The sequence below is a fragment of the Lupinus angustifolius genome, chromosome LG09, assembly GCF_001865875.1.
Source record: "Lupinus angustifolius cultivar Tanjil chromosome LG09, LupAngTanjil_v1.0, whole genome shotgun sequence".
NCBI classification, from domain to species: domain Eukaryota; kingdom Viridiplantae; phylum Streptophyta; class Magnoliopsida; order Fabales; family Fabaceae; genus Lupinus; species Lupinus angustifolius.
The window spans coordinates 15,769,709-15,782,507 of NC_032017.1; the positions used below are offsets into that span (position 1 = coordinate 15,769,709).

General features: G+C 33.2%; 1 protein-coding gene across 4 annotated transcripts; it reads right to left on the bottom strand.

The window, feature by feature from the left end:
* Positions 513-9,255, bottom strand: LOC109357245 (ubiquitin receptor RAD23c-like). 4 transcript variants are annotated; one of them, XM_019601059.1, is made up of 12 exons: positions 9,078-9,255; positions 8,082-8,243; positions 6,224-6,274; positions 2,987-3,054; positions 2,779-2,871; positions 2,507-2,684; positions 2,177-2,320; positions 2,024-2,101; positions 1,884-1,931; positions 1,674-1,801; positions 1,506-1,584; positions 513-788 (listed from the first exon to the last, which is right to left on the bottom strand). In XM_019601059.1, exons 1-12 carry the CDS (start codon positions 9,141-9,143, stop codon positions 672-674), a joined length of 1,212 nt encoding a protein of 403 aa, XP_019456604.1. In that variant the 5' UTR covers positions 9,144-9,255; the 3' UTR covers positions 513-671. The 4 variants fall into 4 exon arrangements, with proteins under 4 accessions (XP_019456604.1, XP_019456603.1, XP_019456606.1 ...); XM_019601058.1 differs by having other exon boundaries at positions 2,987-3,063; XM_019601061.1 differs by lacking the exon at positions 6,224-6,274.

A 12,799-nucleotide genomic window follows, 5' to 3' on the forward strand; every position in this document is an offset into this window, starting at 1 on the left:
TACTCACGGATATCCATTGGGTATAATAGATAGATTTAAATCCATCCATTATCAACATTATCCATTGAATTGTATCCATTTAAATTCATTAATTCTAACGGATGAAATTGAATCGATTTAATTTGGATGGATTTTAGATTATGGATAATTTTGCCACCCTATAGTATACCATATTTCTATAAGATAAAGATGTCACACCTCAAATCAGGAGAGACATAGGAAGAAGTTATCAGCTTTACATATATGATGTATTTTTTGTGACTACTAATGATATCCTCACTTTTTGACTAAAGAACTAATACATTTCCATATATATATATATATATATATATGATGTATAATCAAAGGTATAATCTAGGTAGTCAATTTTAGATAACAGGGCGTAATAGTGGACACCAAATTTGTTGTAGCTGCTACAAAAAATGGTTTGCTCGCGATGGCAAAATAGACCACATGTTTATAGTAAGGGCAAACTAAATATATGAATTTTGAGAAAAATACTGAGTAGAAAATGATAAATAATTGGACAATAATGCAGAGGAGGTTAAATCTTAAATATTTGTCCAATTCCAGATTTGTCATTATCAAACATTACCACAGTACATATAACGAAGACCCATAAAAAGGAAAATAAACAAGGTATCATTTAACATATTGCAAAGGAGAACTAATTATTCATCAAACTCATGAATGTGATCTAAAAGGTAGTTGGCTGCCAGTTCCTCATTTTTGTTACAAGCGAAGAACACCTCCAATACAATTGCACGGTCAAAACCCATTGCTTCAAGCTGGAGCAAAAAACAAAGATCACTACCCATACAACATATAAATTACAGAGAAACTTGTAACAATGCATTCCACATTTCTTAAAGCCCGGTTCTGCATTTCTGTCTAAAACCACAAGTGGGCTAACATGATTTTTATTCGAAGCCCACCCACTTAGGGGGGTGCTTGTAAGTTCAATTTTGGAGAAAAATAGGGTAGGAGCAAACCTCCCGTTGTAAAATGTCTTCAAATCATTGGCAAAGTATAACTAAACCTCCTCCTTCTCTCCCTTTCCCTCCATAAATGAACACAAACACACTCTTAGAGACAGACTAAAATTTGGAAGAGTGTGTTTGTGTTCATTCTCTTATGTTTGTTAGGAACTATCAGTAAACCAAATCGTATAAAAGCTGTTTAAAAATTGTGAAATGCTAATTTTACAACTCTTAGGTTCACAAACTTAATACACCCTCCTAGCGACTCCAACTTGGTTTAAAAGAAGTTCAGATGAGATCACCTATATGGTTTGTTTAGGTTGTCAACACTACATGTAAAACTACCTAACAGACTAGGTCATCAATCATAAGAGCAAGAAATACTGGCAAAAATTATAAGTACTAAAAGTTCCCGTGAACGAAAGGCAACTAGATAGTTTAAAATGAATGTTTCCGTTCTTAGATTTAAACAGGAAAATAACAAAAATCATTGGATGCTTTATATAGACAAGAGGATAAACTTACACGTTCAATTGCTTGCCGCTCTTCAGGGGTAACGGTCACTGATTGTGGCATGGCACCTGCCAGCTGTCCCAATATATTCCTAAAGCATAAAAACAGAAAAACACCAATTGATGGATAAGACAAATAACAACTCAAACAGAAAATGAAAAGAATAAGATTATCCCTTACCCCTCACCGCCGTCGCCGTCACCGCCACCTTCCCCAGGTTCATTTATCAGGCGAAGGAAGTCAGCTTGATGCTCTTGAATCAATCTCATAAGATGAGGGTTTTGTTTGCCCAGCTCTTGTAGCATAGGCTGCAAGAATAGAAAAAATTAGGGCACTCTGAAGAAGAGAATAGATCAATAGAAGATACATCGCTGAGGAAAAGAAGAAAACCTGCAATATTTGTGGATTAGCCTGCACCATAGCTCGCAAGGCTTGGAACTGGCAGAAATTGAAAATTCTAGTTTAGACATGTCTTGGAAGAAAGGAATTTAGTAAAAGTGGCAGGGCAGCGAAAGATAGCGCCCACATACCTGTTGACTGTTGCGCAGAAAATCTAAAGAGCCAGCACCACCAGCACCAGCACCACCAGCACCAACATTAGGAAGGCCCTGTCACACAACATTAAGTACACCACCACAAAGTCCCTACCATTTCTCTTTGATAAAAAACAGCTCAGTATCTACCTGGGGAAAGAGGTCCAAAGGATTAGCATTAGGTCCACTAGAAGTAACAGGCGCTGCTTGTGGAGCAGCAGCTGGAGGGTTTCCAGGTTGTACACTTCCAGGCACTCGTGCCACAGGTGGAGCTTCAGCTTGCTCTGGTATGCCCTAACATTTATAAATTATATTTTCATAAAATGAATTAAAACAAGATATTGTACGACTCAAACCAGTAATCTAGACATAAACTTCCATCATAATGGTCGCTAAAGCAAACTATGAAAAATCCCACCACTGAAATATAAAGTAGACAAGTATAATAGGTAAGAAATTAAAGATCTAAAATTCACATACAGAATACAAATATTCAACGGCCCTCTCAGGGTTGTTGTAAGCAGCACGAAGAGCACGAACAACAGTATCCCTATCCCAGCTCCCTCCACCCATATCAACAATGTGCTGAATTGTTTCCTCCAAGTTGTTTCCAGCAACGAGATTGGATGCTGCCTGCCCATATACATCAGACCCAGGCCTGCTTCAACAAAGTTTCATTCAGCAACAAATTTACAAAGATAGCAAAAACTGCAAATCATGCTTTCTAGTGATCACACAAAACAGAATATTACACAGCAGTGCTGGACAATGTAGGTGCAGGAGCTGGTGCCGAAGCAGGAGCTGGTACCAAAGTAGGAGGTGTTGGGGCAGTAACAGCTAGAGGTCTGTCAAAATGAAATGAAGTTGCAGAATGCAATAGAACAGGTTTGACATCAAAATTGTGACTACATTTTTTCTTAACAACTTAGAAGAGAATGTGATGAAAAAACAATGACTCACGTTGCCCCAGTCACAGCATGAGCTTGAGGTGCTGTTGACACTGAGGTTGGAGTAGGAACTGCACTTGTCTGCGGAGCCTGCAATAATGACATAATAGTTGGATAATATTTTCAGAAATAAAAAATGAAATATGTAATATTTGTCTTGCTGTGTTGTTTAACAACATCACAACTTCATCACATAATGTTCATTTTCTTTCTCTTCCATTTTCCCTCTTTCCCTTTTTCTACTCTTGCTCTTCATCAGATCAATAAATCCTTCTATGAGAAGAATTAAACTAATAAGTAGCAGATCATACATATGTTTTCTTTTAACAAAATACAGATGTATGAATAAAATACTGCACAAACCATGGATATAACCTTAACTATTTCAGCTTTAAGCTTACTCTAACACATAAATTATAAGAGACATGACTTATAGCTTTAGAACGAAATAAAAAGGCAAATGGAAATGAAGAATAAGCATTATCAGTTTATCACTTAGCATAATAATCTCAAGTTTAAATTCACTAGTGCTGAACTAAAAAGCAGCCAACAAAGAATAGTAAATATGCTAGAATCGATTAACCAGATGAGGCTCTACTGTAGAAAATGCTATCTTCTACGGATAAGCTAAGAATGAAAAGAGATGGCCAAGAAGAGCCTGCATAAAATTTCAATGGCTATGTAAAACATAAGGACCAGACTAGCAATAGTACAATATCAGGATTGCTAGACCAGCCTGGCATCCAGTAATCCCAAGGCAAGATCACCATCAAAACTGGTTCAATGTGATTGAACAAGTAAAAAACAAGTCAGAACAACTTACCTAAAGAATGAATGTATTTTATTTTCATAAAATTGTTAAAATGGATTGCATCAACTTTTATATTTAGGACATTTCTCAAGTACTCCTCACCTTTTTAGGGTCATCAGTACTCTTGAAATACAACCACCAAAGTTTTTAGCCATTGTGGGGTGATCTACATGGAATTATGTTGTGTCATAAAACATGTCTTCGAAAATGCCACTTAGCTCTTTTTTTATTTTAATTTTTCTTATATTTCCTTGGTCTCTCAACCTCTAACTTCCGAGGTAACCTCCATCAGATCTAATTTTTTTACTTCGGCTTCTAATGGTCTTCGCCTCACACAGTCAAACTACCTTAGACGAGATTCTACAATCCTTTATCATTAGGCGCTACCTCTTACATTGTTTTTAAGGGATTCATTCATAATCATATCATGTCTTTATATATACTTATTCAGTGTAACATTCTCATGTAAAACACAAGGTTAATGCTATTGCTGGCTCTTTCATTCAGTACCGTAAATATAAGCAACATTGTAGCCTTTACTAGACAAATACCGGATAGTGGCAAATAGTGGACGACCCAAAAACACTACAGACACATAGTGGGATGACCGCCACACTGAGGTGCTTTGTAGTCCCATTGAACTGGTTATACTTATATACTCGTTAAAGAATATATACTATGTAAAGCTATGGACATAATGAGTATATTTAATGAGAAAAGACTGTTGGTCTTTCTATATGTTAACTATAAATGAATAAAAATATTGTTATCAGTAAATAATTGTTAAAAACTCTGAAAATGATATATGTTGTTGGACTAAACTTAGGTACAGTACCTTAGGTACTTGTGGTACTGGTACCCAATCATATAAGGACAGCTGTAAAAAAAATTCCAACTCATCATTCACCTAATAAACATTCTCAAAATTTATTCTTCTTTCCTGGTGCTTCACATTCTTTCTTCTCCATTCAACTAAACTCAATCAAACAGTTAGAGTTCTCTGTTTCACACTCCTTTCTTCTCCATTCAACACATTCCTTTCTTCTCTATTCAATTCACAATATTTCCCTTCTTGAAAATTCACAAATTTATTCCTATCTATTCTCTTCTTCCCATTATCACAATGATTAGAGGTTTGAATCCTTAGAATAGTGTCTTGCCTCTGTCATTGTCGTTTCTCCCTTTTTATAGCATTGAAGCTTATATTATATATGCAATTTGTCCCTTTTCCCCATACTCAATATTCAGCTATATTTATTTAGTGGGTAGCTTTTGTTTTTAGACAACCTTTTTATACTAAATTTTCTATTTTACTGCTGTTCCAGAAAAGATCAACGTTTTGTTCGAGGTCATTTATGGATTGAGCCTACAATCATTGTGATAAAATTGGAGTTACAGCAATGGTGTGAATCTTAGTGGGTTTAATTACTCTAACCCTTTATGTGCAAAATGGGACAACATAATGGGAAGTGTGAACACTGATCCATTTTGGGTAGGAGGAAGAGACACTAGACTAGATGAGGAACAAGAGAATAGAGAAGAATAAATTTGTGAATTTTCAAGAAGGGAAATATTGTGAGTTGAATGGAGAAGAAAGGAATGTGTTGAATGGAGAAGAAAGGAGTGTGAAGCAGAGAACTGTAACACTGTTTGAGTTTATTTGAATGGAGAAGAAAGAATGTGAAACACCAGGAAAGAAGAATAAATTTTGAGTTAAACTGTTAACAATGTTTATTAGGTGAATGATGAGTTGGAAATTTTTTTACAGCTGTCCTTATATGATTGGGTACCAGTACCCCAAGTACTTAAGGTACTGTACCTAAGGTTAGTCCTATGTTGTTTTAGGTATTCAATTTATTATGTCTTCTATTATCTAAACTATATTGCTCTTAGGGCCTTTTAAAGATGGTTACGTCTTCTCTCTGGGCTTAGGGTTAAGGTCCCATTGAAATAGGGTTGATTTTTCTTTCTTAGGGCTTACAGTTAAGCCTGTTAGCTTCAGGAAAAAACAGTTCCATCACCATCTAATGGAGAAGGAACACAACATAGTGCGAAGGATGTGTCAGCACAATATGGGAGGAATTGAACAGGGTGGTAATGACTGCATGTGGTTGGGAAAGAATTGCCAAAGGGCTCTGTCAAGGGAACAATTGGAAAAGGGGGGAGATATCGCATAAAACAGCGAACAAGATAGGCAACTCCAGTAAAATGTGATGCGCACACAGATAGGCCACACAACACAACGCCACCACATGCTGCAATGGTATATGATTGATAACATAGATATGCATTTATCCTATAAAGTTTAATTTAAATGTCAAAACCAAACAATATATGAATAATCCAATCCAAGATATGGAAGAACCATACAAAAGAGAATAGCAGATACAGTAACATGGATAACATCCACTAACACGGTATAATGTTCTCAGATCTCACCTTAGCTGAAGGTGCAGTTGCAGTAGATCCTTCACCAGATGGGCTCTTACTCTAGCATAGTAGGGCACATAGGTTATAATTTAGTCTTGAATAAATGAACATATGTTAACATTGAAAATTAATAGAAGCATCAAGAGTATATCATTGATTCTTGTAACAAAACGGACATATCATTGATTTAATCACTAGCGATTGAAAGGAATAAATTCATTTCAGGACAGAAGTGTTCCTTCAAGTTCTAATCACTAACAATGGAAAGGAATAAAGTCTTGAGGAAGTAAATATGCATGTGATCAAAAGTATTAACAAAAATAATTCCATTCACATGGTAAGTTGCAAGTTGCAAAGGAGTTTCCTTAATGGTTTGCAGAGGGAATGAAGAGCTTTTAATAGGTGATATTACTTGGTGTCCATTGGTTGTTTTAGAATAATTTCTCATCCCCATTCCCTAAACTCCTTTTTTCTTTAAAAAGAAATATTTTTAGATGATAAAAGAAATATTATTAGAAGAGAAGGGAGAAAAATAAAGGAGGATAAGAAACCTTTCCAGGACACAAAGAAACACCTACAAACTACTCAAAAGGTACATGCAACAAATCAAGCCAATCTCTCTGCATATCTACCATATTAACCCCACTAAAAAGCCCATGTGTTGTACACCAGAGCAAAGCTAAAAAAATAACCCTGTCCCAGACATAATCCTTGAGATGATGCATGAAGCTTGGAATAGAAAAATAGAAGGATGGTATAAAATATGCACTTTTAACCAAGGTTATAAGGTCAGTAAAAAAGTTCAACGAGCCCAATTTTGAAAACTAAAGTCTAAACAGTGCTTAATAAAAAGTAAGTTTAGATTTAAGTGCATTTAGATAGCATGATACCAACCTTATGATTATCAAATGACAACTAAGGAAAAGGTTAAACACAATATAAATATGAAACACATGCAGAGAAACCTCACAAGGTGATAATCGATAGTTTCGATGCCTAGTCTGACCAGTGACCATATAAGAAGTAATGAACTCAATAAGATGTCACATTATCATGAACTCACGTATGATTAACATTCAATCAAGCAGGCATCACTTGCCTCTTGATAAATTTTTCATAGTTAATATTGGAGGTATCTCTCATCACATACACCTTATAGAAAAGTGATGTTGCAGCTCTTATTGTAGCCTTCCTTCAGCACTTTACTTGGTGTTTTGTTGAACTACATACATTGCCAAATGAAAACCATTTTAAATTGCACATTCTATCTAAAAGTTTCCATGACAGCTCTTCTGCACACAGGGTAACTTTGCGTTCTTTCAATCTATCTTGATCAAACCACAAATGATCTCCAAAATGACTTTTAACTAATAGATGTCTTGCAGTTTACACTTAATGATAGCATGCTTGCAAAATTGTTAAAGTGTAGAGAGCAAAGAGTAACAAAGTTACATTATATTTATATTCAAGTATTCAACTATGGTTGAAGGAGGTCTTGATTATCTAGTTGCTAACAGCTCCCACACTGATAGTTGTGGTTAATAAATCCTTTATTAATAAGCCCCAACAAGAAACCATAGATCTGTAGATCTCTGGGAAAACCTGCAATTTATTGCAGTTCCTAACAACTCCAAATTATATTTTATCTTTAATTACCATGATACCATCTCAGATTCCAAACAACTAATAGCCATAATTCCACAAATATAAGCTCACAAATAATTAGTAACATATTGCTATACATGTAGCTATTAGAAATTCAAACAACTATAAATACAATCAAACAACAGAATATATTTTGATAAGGTGCACAAACCAACAAAATTTTCAAAAACATTAAAAGTAAATAAATAGAACAAAGAATTACCTTTGATAGCATGATTACAATAAAACTATTTTCAGCTACTTTATTTTCCTCCACGGTAGTATCATCCTTGAGAACTTTTCCTTGATGAATAAGCATTTGCTGTGCAGCAGGATAGACATCTGCACCCTGAACAGTTTCTATATTTTTCTTCACTTCAGAAACCTGAAAAGAATATCCACAGTTACAACAAATATAGCAAACTGACTATTATAGTTCATAAAGAACAGAACGCAGTAGAAACATCAGTCATAGAGAATAATGAAGAAAATAAAAGATTATGAGAATTAATACATTTGTAGAAATCATTGTTTAGGTGGTTAAATTATTTACTAAAGAAAAGTTCAATTCTGATAGCTCACTCAAATTTGCATCCTTTAAAGATACAAAAAATGGACATTAAATAGATTGAGTTGGCTTCTAAGTTTTACCACTGTGTCAATTCTCATAGTTCAAAGGTCAAATTTCAATTGGTTATAGATCTAAGTGTTATGCACAACTATTACAAACAATATCAATCAAAACTAGTAATCATTCAAATTTAAATCCCATTGGAAACCAATTTGAAATTCCAAACAATGTTCTATTCAAAAATAAAGTTCCAAAAAATGTCAAACTTATTCATTATCCAATGACAAATGAAGGAGCTAAGAATTAAAAATAATAATAATAATAGCTAGCTAGTTAATGTTCCCAACCACCATCGCTATTTCATTCAATCCAAAGCATATTCCAAAAACCACAAAGCAATCAATTCAAAACCTAAACTCAAAACCTAATTTTAACACTTAATTAATAGAAAAACCACAAATTTAAACGGAGAAATTAAAATGCCATAAATCAAATTCCATAAAAATCGATCAAGTGAGACGTTAAAACCCTAGTTAACGCTCAAATTCAGGTCTTCTTCTATTACAATCGAAGTGTGAACCCTCGAAATACGAAAACCAATAAATTAAGAACAAAATTGGATTGAACAAGGAGATTAGAGTGGCATACCGTGTCTGAGGGGTTCACTTCAATTTCGAAGTGCGTTCCTTTCAGAGTCTTCACAAAAACCTTCATCTTCGTCACTTCCACCGGTAATCGATAATCGACGGAATAGTCTCCGGAATCTCGCCGGCGAGGGTTTATACTGTATTAGACAACGACCACACGAGAGTAAAAAGACTGAGCAAAATCTCGTTTTTATATGAAAGACGACTCAAAATCTCGTTTCATATGTATATTGGTTTGGTATCCACGCGCTCCAATTTAGCTTTGATATCCACGCGCAAAATAAAGTTAATCTTCTAGAAAATAAGTTTATGGAAATCGAAAGAAGTAAATACTATGTTTTTTTTAGATTTTATCTCGGGATTTGCTGCAGGGAATAATTGTTAATTGTTATATGATAGCCATACCTTTATTTGTTTTCTCCAATTATTTTTCATATATTTATAAATGAGTTGGGGTGAGGGAGTGTTGAAATAATGTCTTTTCAAATAAAATACGAAAATCAACCATGCAAAATATTATTTCTTAAATTTTTTATTGATGAGTTGTATTGGACCATCTTTATTTCTTAATAACTTAATTAAGTTTTTTTAAATATTATTTTATAAGTTGTGTTAATTTATAACTACATTTGAAATTCACTTTGTAATATTGATTTAGAAGTTGACATTACAACTTTTGAAATACTTATTTTTCCAAGAAGAGATACAATTTAGTAGTTTTATTAGGTGATCATGATTTCTAAATAACTCATTTGAAAAAACATACTTCAAAAGTTATATTGAATTATCACATTTTTTGGAATGTTAATCTTTTAAATTTTGAATCAGAAGTTGTATTTAGTTATCACGAATTCTGAAAAACCTAACAATTTTAAAACTCATGAGTTATTTTAGATCATCTTAACTTCTAAAGGGTCCATTTTTTTATTTTTAGTTATTATGTTTTTTATACAGTTTTTCTATGATTACTTTTAATTTTTTTTCTAATACTAGTATTATTTATATTATAAAGTATTCCATTTTTTTCAATTGAATAACTTTTAATTAATGTTGAAATAAAAATATATGGTTTTAACATTAAGTGATATATATTATAACATTAAGTGATAAAATAGCTGTTGTTAAATTGAAACTTATATTACAAATGTAACAAAAAACAAATGAAAGCTTAATTGACCCGATCTTTCAATTAATGAATGGTCTAACATTAATGACTATGGAAATTTAGAATAGTAAACATGAATCAGACTATGTTTGATGTGGTATAAATAATTAGATAAAAATTGTTTCGGTGTAAATGATAATAATAATAATAATAGCTCAAATAATAAGTAACAAGATAAATATATAAAATAAAGATAAATATAAATATAATGAAACAATCTAAATTACATATAAGATAATATTTTATAAATTTAAATATTAATTGACAATGTTATGTAAAGTATGGATGACAATAGGGTGGAGTGGGCATGAATAGTATTTTTTTTATGCTCATACTCGTACAAATTTGTAGGTAGTGGGTATGCGTAGATATCCAACAAATTTTTAATTTAAGTATATATTTATATATTTTATAATAATCAATATATAAATTGATTATTAAATAACTAATAAAATTTATGTACATTTAAATTTATCATTATATTTCAATCACTAGAATTAATTAGAAAATAAATATATATATATATATAATTATAAAATAAATTTATAAATATACAGGTACTGTTGTATCGCAATAGATATTCGTCCTCACTCATAATATATTTTTATGGGTACCCTCATGTACCTTTCACACTAATATATTTATCATTCCTAGCTTAAATGTAGTCGGGGGTGTCCCTCCCTCCACTTTGTTGTTGATTTAATTGTTCCATAAATGGATATTCACGCTTCATTGAAGAAATAGCATAAGCATCGTGTGAAAATAGTGAGTGATGTGACGACTCAAAATAATACTTAGAAGTTAGAAGTATAGGTAAGAATAAGCTTAACTATTGTATAGCGTGTGTGGCCCAATTTTGGGCCTATAGTCCACTGGTGCATCTATCTGATTGAGCCCTGAGAAGGAGACAAGCAAAATTTTGTACTTTTAAAAATATAACATATTACTATTAAAAATTAAGTGAACATTTTCATTAATGTTAACAGATAATGGCACACTTTGTACTCATGCTACACATATTATCAAGAAACAAACTAACATTCAGTTGAAAGGACCGGTCTTCAGTACTAGGGATTTGAGGAGGAAGAAATTATTGAAAAAAATTCAAATTACGTGTTAGAATCTATACCAATACTGAACTATTTGTTACTAGAAAGAATGTGCACTTAGTTTAGTTGAGGGGCATTTGCGTGTTGGATCCGAAATCCATAGATTAAACGCGGAAGTCCTTATGACCATGACTTTGTTCCCATAACTTAATGTTTATGCCCATATATAAACCCAAATGGAATAACCATGGTCCAGACCGAAAAAACCACAAATGAGTTCATGGTGAAGATGAAGAACATACCTTGTTGAGCCATTTCAGAAATCTCGAAGGTACAAGGATGCGATGATCTTCCAGATGTTAGAGCGCCGAATGGTTTTCCTTATGCTTCTCTAGAGGGGGAATGAGAATGCCTTTTAACTCTTGAGTGTGTACCTTATGGTGAGAGACCTTGGTTTATGAGGAGAGTTGCCTTATATGGTTCTCCTTATGGCTGACTTGATAGTGTTTTTATCCTTTTGGATAACACTATCCTAATTCACCCTTATTCTCCTCAACCCTACACCTTAAAACATGTTGCTCTACAAATGGGGACCATAACCCATAAAAGTAACCATGTAGTGGTTACTACTTTAGTTAGAATAATTCTGATTCAGTCACTTCATCAAATCAGAAATTGCATGAAGTTATCTACATTTATAATATTTCATGACACATATGCCCTTAGCCACCAAATTAATTACTGAATATCATTTTATAATTTGGCTAATTATATAATGGTCATAACACAATTATAGAATTATATTTGTTATCCACAAATTGTCAAAAATCCTAACAATCTCCCATTGGTCACACATATGATTCTCCACACGTGTTATCCTTATTGCGCTCTTAAATATTGCCATTATGACTTAGGCATACCTAAATTATCATGTCCATTAGTCCTATCTCCATATCGAATCACAGTGAATTTCGTCATATCAATCATGACTAATTCAACAATGATCACCAACATTGACACAACTAAATGACATAGATACATCATGAAATGTGTAGCATGAAAATTACATGAATATGATCTGTACATGTCAATTTTCAACTGGTCCTACTTAACTTTAGTGAGATCCTTAATAATAACATAAAACCTTATTGTACAAAGTATAATGACGACATAATACCAAACTGAATGATTAATCAACTGAAGTTTGAATACAAAGTATTCATACAAAATACTGAAATTACATAGAACATGATAAAAGTTGTGCACAATCTAACTCTCACTAAACCAAAATATCCTCACACTGTAGAACACCCATGTGAGCAGCATGCTCATGAAAGACCTTGGGTGTGATAGCTTTTGTGAGAGGATCCGCAATCATGAAGTTAGTGCCTAAGTGTTCTATGGAAAGCTGTCCATTTTGTACCTTCTCCTTAACAAATAGGAACTTAATGTCGATGTGTTTCGACTTTGCCGAACTCCTATTGTTGTTGGAGAACAACACGGCTGATT